Source organism: Nyctibius grandis, chromosome 12, assembly GCF_013368605.1.
Source record: "Nyctibius grandis isolate bNycGra1 chromosome 12, bNycGra1.pri, whole genome shotgun sequence".
NCBI classification, from domain to species: domain Eukaryota; kingdom Metazoa; phylum Chordata; class Aves; order Nyctibiiformes; family Nyctibiidae; genus Nyctibius; species Nyctibius grandis.
This window is the reverse complement of record NC_090669.1, coordinates 2,107,902-2,126,612: the sequence shown is the minus strand read 5'-3', so window position 1 is coordinate 2,126,612 and position 18,711 is coordinate 2,107,902. Positions and strand designations below refer to the sequence as shown.

The 18,711-nt window shown below is 65.1% G+C and overlaps 1 protein-coding gene across 2 annotated transcripts; it reads right to left on the bottom strand.

Moving 5' to 3' along the window:
- Positions 1–1,110: 1,110 nt before the first annotated feature.
- On the bottom strand, positions 1,111–17,498 carry FHOD1 (formin homology 2 domain containing 1). Of its 2 annotated transcripts, XM_068411644.1 has the most exons (24): positions 17,289–17,498; positions 10,693–10,799; positions 10,491–10,555; positions 9,507–9,574; positions 9,294–9,399; positions 9,009–9,103; positions 8,557–8,668; positions 8,367–8,461; positions 8,136–8,279; positions 7,610–7,824; positions 7,376–7,486; positions 7,083–7,106; positions 6,630–6,683; positions 6,060–6,226; positions 4,917–5,812; positions 4,502–4,654; positions 4,159–4,341; positions 3,775–3,894; positions 3,409–3,570; positions 3,119–3,309; positions 2,846–3,038; positions 2,608–2,761; positions 2,346–2,522; positions 1,111–1,475 (listed from the first exon to the last, which is right to left on the bottom strand). In XM_068411644.1, the coding sequence occupies exons 1-24, from the start codon at positions 17,457–17,459 to the stop codon at positions 1,393–1,395; spliced, it is 3,846 nt and encodes a 1,281-aa protein (XP_068267745.1). In that variant the 5' UTR covers positions 17,460–17,498; the 3' UTR covers positions 1,111–1,392. The 2 variants fall into 2 exon arrangements, with proteins under 2 accessions (XP_068267745.1, XP_068267746.1); XM_068411645.1 differs by lacking the exons at positions 6,630–6,683; positions 7,083–7,106.
- Between the last annotated feature and the right edge of the window lie 1,213 nt (positions 17,499–18,711).

Genomic DNA, 18,711 nt, shown 5'->3' with positions numbered 1-18,711 from the left:
AGCTAGGGTGGGCTGGCACTGCCTGGCTCCTCTGAGGTCACCGGCGCATCCAGCCTCGCAGGAGAGGGACAACCCCGGGCAGAGGTTAGCTGGGAGGAAGCAGTTGTCCTGCCCGGTGGAGTTTTTCTTCATTCCTTGAAAGCCGCAGAGACCTGCTGTGCTGGATTCAGGGCTGGAGGCAGCGCCGAGGTGGAGCTGCCGTGACAGATGACGTGACATCAGTCCCAAACGCCTCTGCCACGGGTGACAGTGCCCAAAGCACTGCAGCTGCCAGAGGGGGATGCTTGGAAATGGTACCCACCACCATCTAGCACCCGTGGGGAGCATCGCAGCCAGCACCCAGCGGGGGTTTTAGTCTGTGTCTGGGATGGCACAAGCCAGGAGGTGGCACATTCCTGCCTGGACATCTCCCAGGCACCATGGGGACAGGCAGATGTGGCATCATGCGACAGCCCATCTCTGCCAAGCACAGGGAGATGTTTCCAAGGCTTGCAGCTTGACCACGGCCAGGTTTGCAGGGGACAAGGTGGCTGCTGGGCCCTGGACCCGCTCTGTGAGGGGGGGGAACAACCCTGCCTCGGACCCAGGTCCTGGTCTGGCTAAAAAAAAATCCCCCAGGAGAGGTTTGTAAGGTGAGGTTTGAGATGAGGAACATTCTCTCGATGTTCCTGCACCATGGCCTTGTGCTGGAGCCGCTGCTCCTGCCCTTGAGCGTGCAGCCTTGAGCCTGGCAGCGTCCCCCCCGGTGTCCCGGTACGGAGGGATCGTGCTGTCCCTGGGAGGGATGATGGTGCCTGCCTGGGGCAGCAGGGCTGGGGACGCAGCAGGAGGGACACCGGCTTGGCCCAGCGGGGAGTACCACATCGCCCCGGCCTCTCGGGGCTCCGCAGGGGATGGACACATGAGGTTGTTCCCTGGGACATCTCTGGCAGCACCAGGTCCTGCTCAGGACCATGGTGACGGCTTCCCCAGGGATGCTGGAGGGAGCACTACCCCTTCCCTCCTGCCACCACCCTCGGCACTGCCTGCTCCAGCCCATGGCATCAAGAGCCTCCAGCATCCCAGCCCAGCAGCGGGGTGACCCGGGAGCAGGGACAAGGGACACCGGCAGCGTGTCAGATGGCTTTATTGCCACAGCAGCCACGGGCCAGACCCAGTTCCCAGAGCAGGTCTGGGTCCAGCCCCTTGACCCCTCTAATACTGTTGAGAAGATGAACCCCGAGCCTCCACGCATGGGCGCCGAGCATCCTCCCTCGCAGCCCCCACGGAGCAGCTCCGGGGCATCGCTCCCCCCCACTGCCTGCGCTCCCGGGGGGCAGCGGGGACAAGCGAGGTGAGACCAAGGGTGCGGGGCCTGGAGCAGCCCAGGGGTGGGGAGCAGCACCAGCCCCCTCAAACCTCCACGCCGGGCGCCCGGCCCAGGCCCAGCGCCTGCACCAGCTCGTCGCTGAGCCCGCTCTTCAGCGTCCGTCTCACTGCGGGGACAGGAGAGGGTGGCACTGGCTGGGGGGCCCACGCCTGGACACGGTGGCCCTGGGGTGCTGGGGAGGGGAGTGGTGGCAGGGGGGGTGCAGGGGCATGGTCTGGTCTTGGGGTACCTCCTGCTGTGGCCTGGTGGGCTCAACATGGGAGGTCAGGGGTGGCCAGTGGGGAAGGGGTCAGGCAGGGCATGGGGACAAGGACACAGAGATGGGACAAGGCGTGGGGACAACAGGGACAGAGACACAGAGGTGGGAGAAGACTTGGGGACAGGGACAGAGACAGGGACACAAAGAGGGGAAAGAGCATCTGGGCAGGGACACAGGACAGAGTGCAGGGACAGGGACAGAGAGGTGGGACAGGGGACAGAGAGGTGGGACAGGGGACAGGGACTGGGCAGAGCATGGGGACAGAGACATGGTGATGGGACAGGGCATGGGGACAGGGACATGGAGACGGGATGGGGCATGGGGACAAAGGCACGGAGATGGGACAGGGCATGGGGACAGGGCACAGGAACAGGGCCACAGAGGTGGGAGAGAGCCACAGAGATGGGATAGGGCAAGGGGACAGGGACACAGAGATGGGAAAAAGCATCTGGGCAGGGACACAGAGGTGGGACAGAGTACAGGGACTGGGCAGAGCATGGGAACAGAGACATGGAGATGGGACAGGGCATGGGGACAGGGACATGGACATGGAACAGGGCCACAGAGGTGGGACAGGGCATGGGGACAGGAATACAGAGGTGGGACAAAGCCACAGAGATGGGATAGGGCATGGGGACAGGGACACAGAGATGGCAAAAAGCACCTGGGCAGGGACACAGAGACGGGACAGGGCACGGGGACAGGGATGGGACTTACAGGACTTCCTATTGCCGCGGGACCTCCTGCGCTCCTTGCTGGCGCAGGGCCGGGGGTTGGCGTTGTGCGTCACCGATTTCACCAGCCGGTCCATGATTTCATCCGAAGCGTCATCTGGGGAGCTGGGAACGTCCTCCTGGGCTGGAGAGCCCTGGGTCGGGGTGGCGGGCCCTGTCCCTGTGTGGGGACAACGGGGATGCTGGCATCAGCTGTGCCCAGCCAGCCGAGCACGCCCTGAGTGCCTCTGCCACCCTGCTCCTACCCCGGCTGGCCCGGCTGCGGCGGGCAGGGACATCCGTGGGGGAGGTCAGCAGGGTCTTCATGCTCTCATGACCTGCTTCCATGTGCTCCTCGGGGCCGCTGGACACCACAGCGGGTGGCGAAGTGGCCTCGGCAATGCCAGAGAACTTCTCGGTCTGCAGCGGGAGGAGAGGTGGGCATCAGGGACCTGGGGGGGGCATCACCTGGGGGTGGCGGTGGCCAGCTGAGTGTCCCCATACCTCGGTGATGAGCCGTCCCCGGGTCTTGTTGCGCTCGCGGTGGGCAGCCCGCTTCTTCTGCTGCTGCAGGACGCGCTCCCGGCAGGTCCGGTACTCCAGGGCGAACTCCCGCAGCAGCTTGCAGATGGGCGTCACCTTCACGTCCCGCGCCGCGCTCGCCGGGTACCCCAGGTACAGCAGGAAGGAGTGAAACCTGCGGGAACGTCGCTCACAGTGGGCCACCGACGGGACCGTGGGGTTGCCACCGCGTCCCCAGGACCTCGAGCCACCGACCTGTTGAGGACGCGCCTGTGCACCACCTTCAAGACGACAATGCGCTGGGTGCTGTCCTTGAGGAAGTCCGTCAGCTTGCTCTTCAGTGCCAGCTTGGTCTCGCGCTTAGCAATCACCTTCAGGTTGTCCCAGGAGGCCCTGCACCTCCGCTCCAGCTGCACCAGGCTGTTGGCCAGCTCTTCAAAGTCAACCTGGAAGAGCGAGACGTCAGCCCTTGGCCGTGCTGGTGGAGCTGGGCAGCCATGAGACCTGCACCCTTGCCTTGCCGGGTGCCATCTGCCTTGCCTCACCTTGGCGGAGCGGGTGATGGAGGCAATCTCCGAGTAGAGGTCAGTGGTTTCTGGGAACTTCTCTACTACCATCTGGCAGAGATGGTGGAGTAGGGACTGCCGGTGCACCGTGTCCTTCACTTCCGAGACCTTCTCCAGGTAGCCCAGCTCAAAGCCTCTGCTCTGAAACCCCAATGGACTCAGCAAGGCCCCTCCATCTCTCCTCCAGCAGACCTCCAGTCTGCAGACCCACTGAGCCCCCAACCAGCCCCATGCAGCCTCAGGCGGCATCCCAGGCTTCCCATGGTCCCTCTTGGGTACCCATGGCTGGTCCTGTCCTTGCAGTGCTCAAGACAGGCCAACATCCCTCCGCACACCGCTCCTCACCTGGGAACCGTTCAAGAAGTTGCCCATGGCCAGCAGCGTGGCCAGGATGCACTTGAAGGTGTGATTTCTGGCCAGCTGCTCCATGCCCACCTTCAGATCAAACAATGGCTCTGCAATCTCCTAGGTGAGGAGAGGGACAGGTGAGACCCCTTGGCCACCCTCTCCCTTGGGGGCTTCAGCATTCGCCCTCGCTCATGAGGGCCACCACCCCATGGTCAACACAAGCCCATGCTTGCCTTGGGGACCCACAGCCTGTCCCCAGCCAGGACGGCACCTCCTGTACTTGGACATGGCTGGTCCCCACCAGGAACACGCTTGGCCCAGTGCTCAGTGCTGTGGGGGCTGGCAGCAGTGGGAAGGCAGATGGGGTCCATGGCTCTGTACCTGCTCTAGGCTCTCGTAGTCCAGCTTGAAGGCCCAGAGCTGGAGCCTGGCCGTGAGGTCGCTGATGGAAGACAGGGCGAGCAGGAACTGCTCCGCAGAGCCCAAGGGCACATCGGGGTTGGCCAACTGGGCCTCCTGGATCTTCTGCTTCTCCTCCTCGGTTGGGACCATGGTCAGGATTTTCTAGAGCAGGCAAAGAGGGATGTGTCAGACTCCAGACATGTCACCATGGGACGTGTCACCCCAGGGCTGGCAGCACAGGCGTCATGGCATGGAGGCTTCCTGGCCAGGGGAAACGACCCACTTGAGGACCTCAGAGAGGCCGAGCTTCTCTGGTGCTCACCTCAATTCCTTCCTTATTGACTGCAAACTCATCGAAGTTGAGCACGGCCGTCTTGATGATGTGCACGGGTGGCAGCACTGTGAGGCCAATGTTGATGGCATTGCTCCTCTTGGGGTCCAGCACCACCACCACCTTCTTCCCATCAATAGCCTTCTGCAAAGAGGAGAGGATGGATGAGGACAGACAGGGAAAGGGCTCACCTCCATGAAAAGACCGTGGACATGGATCAGGGACCTGGTGGTGAGCCAAACCTGTGCACTGGCCATCACCATCCCCACCGAGCCTCCAGGCTGCAGGTATCCATCCTCAGCATAGGGTAGGGGTGACAGTGCATGCCTAGGGTCCCCACAGGAGCCAACAGCCTTCCTCCCACCCCTCAAGTCCCCTTGGCTGATGAGTGCCAGCCTGCTGGTACCTTTGAAGTTGGCACTTCCTTTGACCGTGACTCAAAGAGATGCTCCAGTTTGGCAGCATTGACCTCAACGTTCTCCAGGGATGCCCACAGTGTCGCCTGGCCAAACCTGCCTGGCCCCACAGTGCCATCCAGCTGCTTCAGCTCCTTCCAGAAGAGCTTTACTGTCCTCTTCTTCTTGGCCTGGGAGGGGCCATCTGTTGATGAGGGGCCTGGCAGCCCTAGGAGGGGGGGGCAGCCGGGAACTGCAGGAGGTGGAGGCGGAGGTGGTGGGCAGCCAGGGACCACAGGAGGTGGAGGTGGAGGTGGTGGGCAACCAGGGACCGCAGGAGGTGGAGGTGGAGGTGGTGGGCAGCCAGGGACTGCAGGAGGTGGAGGGGGAACCATGAGAGCTCCAGTGCTCATTGCTTCAATGCCAGGAGGGAGGAAGGAGCCGTTGGCCATGGGCCCCGTGTCCAGGATATCAAAGTCTTCTTCTTCTCCCAAATCTGTGAAGTCCAGGTCCTTGATCTTCAGCTGCACAGGGCTGGCCTCCAGGCGCTCCCACGTGAGCTCCACGTCCTTCTTGATGGGCATCATCCCAGTGTTCTCCAGCTTCTGCGTGTGGGTCTCGGCATCTACGCTGGACATGGCACGCGCCAGCTTGGCGTGGGCGCTGGCCACTGGCCCATCTGGAGCCCTGCCACGGAAACAGGCACCATCCTGCTCCCGGCTGCCACCTCCCTCGGCGTCCATGTCCACCTCACCCTGGACCAGGGAGGATGACGGGACCTCAGGGAAGACCTTCTCCCTCCCCGGCTCTGAGGAGTCCTTGGCGTAGAGCATGTCCAACATGAACTTGGTGTCAGAGGAGATGGTGCTGCAGGAGTCAGTGGTGTCCGGCCGAGCCAGGCGAGACCCTGCGGGGAGAGGGGGAGAGGCTGGGACAGCCCGCTCAGAGGGGGCAGGTGCTGCTGGGCTGCACGTGGAGTTGGGGTCCTGCTCCCCAGCGGGGTGTGCTCGGATGCCGGTGTTCGGAGCGGGACGAGGAGGTACCCAGCTCCTCCATGGCTGTGGGCTGGGGGCAGAGGACAGAGGGGCCACTAATGCCCACCCCAGGGACCCGATGAGCCCAGGGGTGGGAACACACACGCCTGCAGCACCTACTTGTGCTGGGGGGCTCCGTGCCGGGCTCAGGGGTGCCGCTGTCCCTGTCCCACGCAAGAGCGGTGGGGTGATCCAGCGCAGCATCGGCGAGGACTTCGAGCCGTCCCTTGGCCATGGAAGAGATCTTCTCCTTCTGGGCTGCGGCCAGGTTCTCCAGGAAGCGAGCTCTGCGAGACAGGGGTGGACGTTGGCCGGGGGCAAGGCAGGGATGGGGACGATGGGGACAACCAGCAAACCACACCATGCCGCACTGCACAGCAACCCCCTGCGCTGGCCACACCGCGTCGGGGACCCGGAGGGGTCACCCTCCTCCGAGCCCTGCAGAGAGAGAGGTGATGCCACCATGGCTCGGGGACAGGGATGTGACAGCCCCGTGGGAACTCGTGCCCTCAGGGTGCCACCATCACCTGTTCATCCCAACGGACCTGCAACCTTCATCCAAAAGCTGCAAAACCCAGGAGGGTGCCCGGGCAGGGACTCGTGGGGACCCTCCTGCTCCTCACGCCCTGCGTGGCCGCAGCCCGGCCCGAGGAAGCGCATGCCTGGAGACACACGCATGCCTCTACTTACTCAAACTTCCTCAAAATAGGCTTGTCCCCACGCAAGGAGGGGGCATCCTCCCGCCTGAGGGAAAACAGGGGTCAGCCCCCCGCCGCCGGCAGCCCCCCCAGGGCTCGTGCCTCCAGCGTGGGACCCTGGCCCCACCATCACCCCATGGCCCTGGGGTTCACGGGGAGCCCCAGCGAGCCCCCTCCTGCCTGGGCACCGTGTGACACCGTTGCCCCACCACAGCCACCCAGCTTGCCACCAGGATGGCAATGCCAGCCCTGGGGTGGGCTGTGCCACCCCCCATCAGGGACATCCCACCCCAGAAGGGGGGTGCTGTCACCCCATGGAGGACATTAGCGATGGGGGGAAGAGGGCTGGGGTCCCGCAGGCAGGACTCAGAGGGGAGAGGCGAGGGCTGGGGGAGCATCAGGGCGGGAGGGGGCACACGCCGGCGCGCAGAGCCCGGGCACTTACCAGACAGGGGCAGTTTGGCGCAGCCTGCAAAAGGAGAGATAGAAAGAGTGGGCAGAGGAGAGGGCGAGCGTGGGCAGAGAGCAGGAGCGAGGAGGAGCTGGAGCGGAGCCGTGCGCGCCCGAAGGATGCCCGGGAGCCCCTGGCCGGACCCTCTTAGATGCCCAGTCCCCCATCACGCTTCTCTCCGGTTCCAGTGCCCAGTACCCCATGGGACAGGCACACCCCATGCTCCTGGGAGCCCCACCACAGCCCGGGGGGGACCCACCTTCCACCCAGCCCCTCCTGGGCCTTACTTGTAGACGCTGCGCTCGCCCGGGCCCGGGGGCTGCTCCTTCTCGGCTGGGGGGGAGGCCAGGGCCAGCCGCACGCTGGACGCGCTGTTGTAGACGCTATGGGGACGGGGGCTGGAAGGAGAGGAGGTGACAGGGACTGAGAGCGCGTCCCACGGGGCTGTCCTCCTCCCTGAGTGCTGCATCTTTGCCACCCCGGGAGCATTCCTGCCATGGGCCACCTCCAGCTGTACTTACTCCGTGGGGCTGCTCGGCGCAGGGACAGCCGGGGTGTCCTCGGTGGGGGGCTCCTTCGGGGTGCCAGGGGACCCCGGCAGTGGCTGGGCATCGGGGCTGGGCTCCGGGCACCCGCCCTGGGATCGCCACCCGCGCCGGCCCTCGTCCGTCCTCCTCCGCTCCTTGCGTGTCCCTGGGGACGGCTCCTCCACGTCGTCCTCCAGCTTGAGAGCGCTCTGTGGAGGGGACGGAGGGGATGGCACCGGGCACGGCACCCTGGCCACCCCAGGCGCCCACCCTCCCCGTGTCGCCACGCGGAGCCTTGGCTGGCACCGGGGGATCCCATGCCATGGGACATTGGCTGGGGGCAAGGCAGGGATGGGGACAATGGGGACAATCAGCAAACCATGCCATGCCACACTGCACAGCAACCCCCTGCGTCGGGGACCCGGAGGATTCAATGTCCTCCGAGCCCTGCAGAGAGAGAGGTGATGCCACCATGGCTCGGGGACAGGGGCACCCCATGGCCCCAGGGAGCCCCGCTCACCTCGTAGAGCACGAACTGCTGCTTCAAGTCGAGGTCGGTGCCTTTGCTTCCCAGGTACTGCTGCACCACCCGCTCCATGCCCTGCTGCTCCAGGCAGTCCGTCACGTCGTAGAAGGTGTCCTGGTCCGGGAGGGCTGCCAGGGTCTGAGCAGGACCAGAGGGACCGGTGTGAGCCACGCCGAGCCCTGGCAGCGTGGCATTGCGGGGACGCCCTGCCACCCCACCCCGGACCTTGTTGATGAGCGTCATGGCAAACACCAGCAGCTCCGTGTCAGCGCCGTTGCGTTGCTCCAGGATGGCCATCAGGTTGGACCATGGACACGCGCCTGGGAAAAGCCACACACGTGGGTGACATGTGGCCTGGGGGGTCACGCGCCATCCCCCCAGAGGGGACCTCGCGGGTGGCTGGGGCTGCACCCACCTCTCGCCTGGTCCACGGCGTTGACGGCGCGGATGAGGAGCAGGGCGTTGGGCTCCGTGTACTCCACGAACACCAGCAGCAGCTTCAGCGCCGTCTTCACCACCAGCCGGAACTGGGACAAGGGATGGCAGCGGTGACAGGGGGCTGCCGGCGCGATGCCGGGACACCGCAGGGTGGCTGTGCCCATGCTGTGGGGCCAGGGACCAGCCTGCAGCTGTGACGCTGATGGCCAAGGGGCACCGGGAAGGGACCCAGAGCAGGACCCTCTCAACTCAAGCTCCATGCCCACATCAGGACGGGGAGCTCTGGGGAGCCTGGGTGACTTCCAGATGGGTGGGAGCAGGACCCAACACACCCAAAGGTACCAGGGCACCGTGCCCCAAGGCAGCCGGTGGGGTAAAGCCCCCCAAGGGACAGTCACAGTGAGGGGGCACAGAGCAGCGGGGCCTTACCGCGCTCCCCGACAGCGTGTACAGCCACTGCACGGTCTCGTTGTGGTTGATGACCCCCTGCATCCCGTCCACGAAGAGCATGATCTGGCTCAAGGCTGCGCAGCAGAGAGCGAGCAGGGTCAGTGTAGGGTTTGCTCACCGCCCCCCGCAGCATTGCCACGGCAAGGACGAGGTCTGGCAGCTGCCTGCGAGGTAGCCCAGCCAAATTCACTTGCTCACCCCCCCACCCAGAGTGCCAACCTTCCTCCCCAGGGGTGAGGGGTGCCCCTGTCCCCAGATACCAACCCCGGAGGATGTAATTCTGGTAGTTCTGGTCAGCCTCAGCCCCTACTTTGATCAGACACGTCAGCCCATCCATGTTGACGAACTCCGGCACCAGGTCCTTGTCCTCCTGCGGGGCGAGGGCCAGGGGTTACCGCAGCGTGGGGAGGCAGGGGGACGGGCACCCACCCCAGGGGAGCCCCGCCGAGCCCCCCACCACACCGGCACCGCCGCTACCTGGAAGAGCTGCTTGAGGGAGAAGAGGGAGCGCCGCAGCTCCGGCCCCTGCGAGTTGTACAGCTTCTCTGGAAGGAAAGGAGAGACGTGGCGTGATGGCCTGGCCCCATCCCGGGGCTGCGAAACGCTCCCAGCTGCCCGGCTCAACCCCCTGGCCGTGGGACACGTGGGGTGGAAGCAGCTGCAGCTCCACCACTATTTATTTCAGCCCTGCCACCTTCCTATTTCCTTTTTTTTTTTTCTGCCCAGCAATGACATAAATATCCCCTCTGGTTTCCTGCGCAGAACCGAAACAGGAACACGGGCAGGAGGCTGAGCTACTTTTAGCTGCCCCTCTCCAGGCACAGCCCTGGCACCGTCCAGCAGCCCCCAGCAGCCCCGTGGCTTGGGAAGAGCTGCAGGATGGGGCTGGGAAGGATGGCAGCGTGACACCGGGGACAACAGGATGGTCACCGGGCTGGATGGAGACTCATGGGGATGGAGCCAGCGTGGAGCAATGGGAAGCTGAAAAACTCCCTGCTGCAAGGAGGAGACCAAAGGCATCGGGAGCCAGCGCTTCCCCCATCCAAAAATCAGGTTATCCAAGTATCCCGAGCTATTTGGGCTACTTCAGAGCTGTAACAAGCCAAGAGCTGTCCAAGGAGTCCCCCAGACACTGCCCCAGCAGCCCGGGGCGCAGCCGGAGCCTGGGAACCGCCGGCAAAGAGCAGGACCCTGAGCGCAGCCCTCCTGCAGGGAGAGGGCTCCGGAGTGTCTGCAGCAGGCGGTGGGCGAAAGCCCCCACCTCTGAGGATGGAGGGGATTAAACCCAGCGGGTCCCCAGCAGCCTCACGGGGACCATGTCCCCTGCCCCTCTGGCAGCAGGGGTCAGCCCTGGGCTGTATGGCTCCCTCTCTCCATCACAAGCACCCCCCACGGGGGCCAAACCCCCACCGTCCGGGGGCACCGGGCACCAGCCCCAGGGAGGGAGCAGCCCCAACTCACCGATGATGGCGTGGACTCGGACGGAGAGCTGCGTGCGCAGGATGAGGGTCGGCCGTCTCCCCTTCCTAGAGTGGGGGGAAACGCCGTGTGAGCACCTGCAGCGGGACCACCATGGCCCCTGGCCCCTGGCTCCCAGCACTCACACACACGTGGGGTCCCAGTGTCCCATCCCCAGACGGCTCAGGAACCCCATGTGCCTCACCTGACCTCCTCGTAGAAACCCTCCAGATCATCCTTCTGCTCCAGCAAGGACAAGTCGAGGTCCAGGTAGTGTCCGGAGGGTGAGACCTGCAGTGTGCAGTCCTCCAGCTGGGGATGCAGAGAGACCAGCTGAGCCCCGCGCCCACCACGGCCCTCCTGGAGGACGCAGCATCCCTGGGTCACCTCCCACCCACACCGAACCCACCGCGCAGCCGCATCCTGAGAGCTGGGCCCGTGCGAACCGCATGGAGTTCAACAAGGCCACGTGCAAGGTCCTGCCTGTGGGTCGGGGCAATCCCAAGCACAAACACAGGCTGGGCGGAGAATGGATTGAGAGCAGCCCTGAGGAGAAGGACTTGGGGGCGATGGGTGACGAGAAGCTCACCATGAGCCGGCAACGTGCACTGGCAGCCCAGAAAGCCACCCGTGTCCTGGGCTGCATCCCCAGCAGCGTGGCCAGCAGGGCGAGGGAGGGGATTCTGCCCCTCTGCTCCGCTCTCGGGAGACCCCCCCTGCAGTGCTGCGTCCAGCTCTGGGGCCCCAACATCAGAAGGACACGGAGCTGTTGGAGTGAGTCCAGAGGAGGCCACGGAGATGCTCAGGGGGCTGGAGCCCCTCTGCTCTGGAGACAGGCTGAGAGAGCTGGGGCTGTTCAGCCTGGAGGAGAGAAGGCTCCGGGGAGACCTCCTAGCACCTTCCAGTGCCTGAAGGGGCTACAGGAAAGCTGGAGAGGGGCTTTTGACAAGGGCATGGAGTGACTGGACGAGGGGGAACGGTTTTAAACTGAAAGAGGGGAGGTTGAGATGAGATCTGAGGAAGAAATTCTTTGCTGTGAGGGTGGTGAGAGCCTGGCCCAGGTTGCCCAGAGAAGCTGTGGCTGCCCCCTCCCTGGCAGTGTTCAAGGCCAGGTTGGACGGGGCTTGGAGCAACCTGGTCTGGTGGAAGGTGTCCCTGCCCGTGGCAGGGGAGTGGGACTGGATGGGCTTTAAAGTCCCTTCCAACCCAAACCAGTCTGTGATGCTACCCCAGAGCGGGGTGGCAGGTCCCACCCCGTCCCTGAGCACTGGCCCCATGGGGAGATGCCCCATCACCCTCCGCCCCAGCCTGGTGGCAGACTGAAGGAGAAATATGGAGCCCCAGGCTGGGCAAAGGCAGAGCGAGGGCGGCCCCGTCGCCGCCGGGCTCCTTGGCAATGCCTTGGGCAGGAGCCACAGCGAGAGGCTGCTCCGCTCCCTGGGGCTGCCCTGAGTCAGCCGGGGTGTGACTGGGGCAGGAGCCGTCCCCTCCCAGGGCTGCTGCCTCCACCCGCGGGCACCGGCTCTGCGGGAGCTGCCAAGGCACCCGGCCCACCCAGGGACACCCCAAACCCCACGGGGATGTCCCGCGGCTGCCGCAGCCTCCGGCTCAGCCACGTGGCATCTTCCAGCGGGACGGGGCAAAGCCCAGCCCGAGGCAAGGCTGGGGCGAAGGCACCTCCCCTGAGAGCCCACGTACAGCACCCAGGGTGCACGCCAGCCAGCGGGCATGGCACCCAGACACAGCACCCCTGAGCCAGCAGCACCCACACAAGGCTCCGGGGCGAGTTCCCCGTGGGATGGAGCTCTTTGCCCTCCAGGCATGGGTGAGGGCAGAGGGAGGGCAGTGCCTGGCCTCGCCAGCACCCCTGCCACCCAAATCATTACTGGCTCTGACTCAGCCTCGGGATCAGGGGCGATTTGGCAGGGCGCTGCCGTCGGGCTGGACGCGGTTGTTATGTTGTTAGCGTCCCGCTCCACCTCCCGCGGCCGCTGGCCCCGCCAGCCGCCCGTGGCAACGTGCACCAAACACAGGCTGCTGGCCCCGGGCAAGAGCTCCTGGCTGCCAGCACTGCCTCTGCGGCGGGGATCGCCTGCGCTGAGCCCACGCGGGGTTTGCTCGCTGGGGAAAGCTTCGATTCCTGCACGGGGAAAGGGATCTCTGGGCATCCCTGCACCCTCCTGGGCATGGGAGACCCCTCCTGCAACCCCTCAGGCATCCCTGCATCCTCCTGGGCATCCCCACAACCTCCTGGGCATCGTCCCAGGCGTCCCTGCATCCTCCTGGGCAGGGGATACCCCTCCTGCATCCCCTCAGGCATCCCTGCATCCTCCTGGGCATTCTTCTGGGCAGAGGATACCCCTCCTGCAACCCCTCAGGCATTCCTGCATCCTTCTTGGCACAAGAGACCTCTCCTGCATCCTCTTGGAATCCCCACAACCTCCTGGGCATCCCCTCAGGCATCCCCACATCCTCCTGGGCATCCCCTCAGGCATCCCCACATCCTCCTGGGCATCCTCTCAGGCATCCCCGCATCCTCCTGGGCATCCTCTCAGGCATCCCCGCATCCTCCTGGGCATCCTCTCAGGCATCCCCGCATCCTCCTGGGCAAAAGAGAACTCTCCTGCATCCTCCCTGGCACCCTCACATCCTCCTGGGCATCCTCCCGGGCATCCTCCCAGGCATCCCTGCATCCTCCTGGGCATGGGAGACCCCTCCTGGGCATCCCCTCAGGCATTCCCACATCCTCCTGGGCACAAGAGAACCCTCCTGCATCCTCGTGGGCATCCTCACAACCTCCTGGGCATCCCCTCAGGCATCCCTACATCCTCCTGGGCATGGAAGACCTCTCCTGCATCCTCCTGGGAACTCAAACACCGCAAAGAGCAACTCAGAGCTCCAGCACAAAAGCTTTGCCTTCTCTGGGCTGCCAGAGCCCCGGCAAGCCAGAGTTAACATCCCCAGCTCCTACCGGGGCGGGTGACATGGCCCAGCTGGCGGGGGGAGGCCAAGCCCCTGGGACTCGACCCCGCGCGTTTCCCACGCGAGCTTGGCCGTGCTCCCCATGAGGGATGCGCCGAGCGCTGGCTGCGACCCCCCTGGCAAGCACCGGCCCCCGGGGACGGAGATGGGCTCTCGCAGGCTCCCGCTGCCCTGCCAAAAATCCTGGGGCAGCATTTCCGCGCCAGGGAGCACCGGCTGCCCCGGGGCCGGGGTTACTCCCGCGCCCTCGGGTGAGGTTTGGAACTGTGCAGGATCTGAGCCGGGACCTCGGGGCCACGCTGATGGGGACAGCACGTTGGGGTCACAGGGCACCGCCAGCTCCCGGCACAGCCCAGCTTTGGTCCATCCATCTCCTGCCTGTCCAAGCATTTTAAAACAAGACGGGCTTCGGGGGTCACGGGGACACGCAGGCAGAGAGGAGCTGGGGGAGGAGGAGAGCGTCCCACGCTCACACCTCCAGCCCGCGGCTCCCGCGAGCCCCGGCCACGCCGCAGCAGCACCGATGTCCTCCATCCACCCTGCTGCCTCCAACCTGAGACATGGGGAAGGGGGGAACACACGGATCTCCCTGGTCCTACCAACTCCCAGCAGCTGCGGTTGGCTTCGAAGCTCAGCAAGGACACATGTGCCAGGTAAACGAGTCCCCACAGAAAGGTGGCTCCCCCCCAAAGAGGGACTGTCCCCCTCAAACGATGGGGGTGTGATGGAGCCATCTCCACCTCCGAGACGGAGACATCCTCCACCCACGGCCGAACTCACGTCACCCACCATGGCATCACATCTTCCTGCTCACCCCTATCACCGTATCCCCACGCGGGAGGACGCTCCGAGGCCGGGCAGTGAATATCCTCTTTATCTGCCAGCAGAGGAAACACTTTTTCCCCTTTATAACACTTTTTTTTTTTGCAGCAACCACAACTTCCCAACGTCGCTGCGTCTCTTCTAGGAAGGCTAGGGGGAAATTACAGAAAAAAACATATTATTTGCTCCAACGGAGGCGGCCCTCGAGCTCAAGGATCGATGGTGGCTGCCTCCTGCCCGCTCCTGCCTGACGGATGGCAGCATGTGGACGGGAGCGCTGCCATCACCTTGTCACGGAGGGGGGATAAAATAAACACCCAGGCCAGGAGGGATGTCTGGAGGTGACCCAGAGCTGGCCCAGAACCGTGCGCTCGCTTGCATCCTTCTCGAAGCTCCTCCTGCCACGCTCGTGGCTCACTCATGGATCCCTCGTTTCTCAGCAGCAGCGGGAGGACCCTGGTCCTGGCGAGCTGTCGGTGTCCCGGCAAAGCCACGGCACGAACGCCTGGCCACAGCTCGTGTCCCAGGACCCATGCAAGGACTGTGCTGGAGGCTGCTGAGCACCAACATTCAGCACGAAGCAGACAGTCGATGACCCCGTCTCATCGCTTTTGTGCCTGCCAGAGGTTAAGAGGGGCAAAGACCCTCGGCGAAGCCCCCACCGAGCCGGTTAGGAACCGGAGGACAAGCAGAGCTGGTGGGACAGGGCTTGGGGCATCATGGTGTCCCCAGCAGCTCTCTATGAAGCCTGAGAGCTTGCAGCGGGTGGAAGGATGAGTTTGCAGCACCGAAGCCGGCGAGCTGTGTGCTCTTCCCCAGGTTTCCGAGGGAGGAAACCCCCACGCCCAGCGCGAGCATCACCCAAGGGTACCAGAAAAATGCTGGAAAGCAGGAGGAGATAGTATCGGCCTGGAGCCGAACAATGCGGCGGCAGCAAACAAAGCGGGAAGGTATTTTGGAGCACAAACACGCTTTCCGGAGAGCATGAAAAAGTCATCAGCGGCGGGTCGCGCTCGGGGAGAGGAAGCGCCGAGGGGGGTCACGGGGCAGGACATGCTGTTCGAGGCAGCGATGCCAGCACAAGAAGCCTCCTGCTCATCGTCTCTTGGCTGTTCCCAGCTCAGGGAGCAGCTTTGCTGTGTCAGGGAGGGCAGGACCCGGCTGGTCCCCCACGGCAGCACATCCCCTGGGTGCCTGCGGTTCGATCCCACAACACGGGGACCCCCAGCCCAGCTCCCTCCTGGCTGCTGCATCCTCCTCCCGGTGCCTTGCAGCTCCGGGCACGCTGCCCAGCAGGACAAGCCTGGCACCGGGTATCTCCAGCTGGATTTTTTTACAGCTAGTTCCTTGGGAAAAATCCGACTGTTCATTTACTAATTTTAGGGTGGCGAGTAATGGAGCTGAGCGGCTGCCTGGCACAAAGGGCACCGAGGGAGGTTTCGGCTGGTCGGGCCAGGGTAACGATGGCTGTGTGGCTCCGGGGTGCCAGCTCTGAATTTGGACCGAACTGGGTGGTTTAGGAGACCGACCCCGCTCTGCAGGGTGTAAATCCCGCTGCAGGAGGCTCCCGATGGAGACACCAGCTCGTGCAAACCCCAGCCAGCATCTCAGCTGGGATCGAGCTCCACATAACAGAGGCAGCGTGGTTTAACCTATATAACCTCTACAAACCAGGAATCTGGCTGATAAGCCCAGAGCAGGGTCCTAGCTGCTTGCCCATGATTTTGCCATGGGGTGATGCAGGGAAACTACAGAAGAAAACCACCTTGGAGCTTGGCTTAGGCAGGGAACAGAGCCTGAACGCCCAGGATTAACACACCTGTGCCAGGCACGGGACCTCCTTGCAATGCTCCTGCTCTTGGGGATGCCACCTCCAGCCCCCCATGCCACCACGGCAGCACCCCGGGGCTGGCGATCCCGTTACAGCCAGCTCCTGCCCGGGGACGAGAGCACACGGCTGAAATTTGAGTTTGCTCCATTCGTCATGTCTCAGGGGCTGTGTGTTCCCAAACAAACTCCGTTTAGTCACCGCCTAAAAATCCCATGACGGCGACGACATAAGATGCCGCTGCTTCGCTCCAAGAAAAATGAAAAGGGGAATAAAAGGGAGGGTTTTTTGGTGCAGGCAAAGGTCTCGCAGCGATTCCCTGCTCCCAGCTCCCCCAGTCTGCCCGGTTCCCCGCACTCCTGCAGGCTGGAGATGCTCAGCCATCACCAAAGCTCTGCTGCGTCCCGCACCCCACACGTGTGTTCGTAAGGAGGAAAACAAGCGCGTCTCCGTCCTGTAAAGGATGCTCGGAGAGCGTCACGCCAGCAGAAGATACCCAGGAGGGAGGGTCCCCCCGTCTCCTCCGCTCCCCAGCCTGGATCAGGCCTGAGGACACACAAGCGAGACCAAGACACGGCACCTCGCGTCACCCCCAGCCTCCTGCCTTCCTCCCGGCCGGAGGAAACGGCTCAGCACGAATTTCCGTGCCGCTCTCCGGCAGCGAAGCTGTCGCCGAACCGGAGGGGCGAGGGGCTGGTGGCCCTCCGGCTCCACCGTCACCTCCCCAAGGCCCACGTGCTGCAGGGAGCGGGGACGCTGGCCGGGTCCCCGGCGTTAGGGAGTCGGTGGGCTCCCGTCGAGGCTCAGCTCAGCTCCCGGTAGCCGGTGGGGAAGGGAGATGCCGGGGTGGGAGTGTGCTGTGCGGCTCAGCCCCGACGACACGGGGATGGACGCCCGCCCTCCTCCTGCTTCCCCCTGCCCGGGTTCCTGCCTGCTCTGAGCAAGCACATCCTCTTCCTCCCCGCCGACTCATCCGGGGCCGGCCGAGAACCGGCATCTCCCGCTGGGGCTCACGGATTCCGGCCGTGACTCAGCCCGGGAGCGCTGCCCGGGCTCCGGCGGGGACACACCGCCCGGGCCCTCGCCTCCCCGCTCCCTCCAGCCGACAGCGTCCCCCCCACCCCAACTCCACCCGGTGCCTTCCCCGCCCGCCCTCGGCTCCCCCTCACCGGCAGCGGAGCCCCGAGCAGGCGGTGCAGGGCGGGCAGCTGCGCCCCCAGGGCCAGCGCCTCCTCCACGGCGTAAACCGGGGCTCGCCGCGGCTCCGGGAAGCTGCCGCAGCCGAAGGGATCCGCATCCTCCAGGTACTGCAGCCGACACGGCACCGCCGCCTCCGCCATGGCCCCGCCGCCGCCGCCGCCGCCACCGCCACCGCCGCGCCGCTCCGCCGGGGTGGGCGGGGCACCGAGGCCACGCCCCCAGCACGGCCCCGCCCCGCCCCTGTCGCGGCCGGTGGGTGCCCGGCGCGCCCTCCCGCGGGCATCCCGGCGGGGCAGGGGGGGCTGCCCGCCCGCCCCGGAGGGATGCTCCGACGCGATGCTCCAGCCTCAGCGATGCCTCAAGCTCCGGGGGGCTCCGGGGGACTCCGGGGTACCGGGTGGGGCTGCTCGCTCCCGGTGAACGGCAGCACGGGTGGGCGGCTGGGCCGAAACTCCCCGTTCCGAGGCAGCGGGGGGAAGCGGTGGAGGGATGAGGTGCCCTGCCCCGGGCTGCCCGGAGCCAGGGGTGCAGCGGTACCCCCCCAGCAGCGGGGCAGCCTCCGAGGCGGGGGGTGACGCTAACGGGGGCGTCACGTATCGAGGGGTTGATGCTAACGGGGGCGTCACGTATCGAGGGGTTGATGCTAACGGGGGCGTCACGTACCCGAGGGGTTGATGCTAACGGGGACGTCACGTATCGAGGGGTTGATGCTAACGGGGGCGTCACGTACCCGAGGGGCTGATGCTAACGGGGGTGTCCGAGATGGATCATGTCGTGTTCGCTGCCACGGCTATGGTGGGCTTGGAAAGGAGCCTGCACAGGAGAGCCGGGACCCCCAGGAGGCCCCAGAGGTGCCCACGGCTGCACCGGGGATGGGACTGGGGACACGGGAGGGTCTCATGGCGCTTGGACTCAACTGAGCGCAGCCCAGCAAGGCCGAGCTTTTGCAAAGGAGATTTTACCTCCTTTTTGGCCGTGGCGGTGGCCCGAGGCGATGGAGCCGTGGACACACGGACACAGCCCAGGGCTGGCTCTCCATGAAGGACTCTGTCAGTGTCCCTTCTTGCCCCCTGCCAGGTGGCATCCCCGCTCCCTGGGCTGCCCGGGCAGCCCTCGCTGCCCGCCTGGGACACGGGGCGCTGGATCTGGGAGCCACAGGGATGGGATGGGGCACGTCCTGGGGCAGGGGGATGGCCCAGGGGCGGTGGGCAAGTGGGAGCTTTTAGGGGTGTCTGAGAGGGGCTGGGGAGGTGAGGGGGACCCAGCAACCATGGGGGCACCCCTGGGGTGCTCCCAGGCTGGTGCTCAGGCAGCGGCCAGGGCAGGGATGGGTGGTCTCGGGGGCAGCAGAAGGGGCTGGGCTGGGCTGGGAGGAGGATTGGGTGGGGAGAT

Coding starts and splice junctions, on each gene's coding strand:
- FHOD1 (XM_068411644.1), bottom strand. CDS start 17,459: ATGGCGGAGGCGGCGGTGCCGTGTCGGCTGCAGTACCTGGAGGATGCG. Junction 8,280..8,366: donor CCATGACGCTCATCAACAAG/GTCCGGGGTGGG, acceptor GGTCCTGCTCAG/ACCCTGGCAGCCCTCCCGGA. Junction 4,655..4,916: donor AGGAAGTGCCAACTTCAAAG/GTACCAGCAGGC, acceptor TCCTCTTTGCAG/AAGGCTATTGATGGGAAGAA.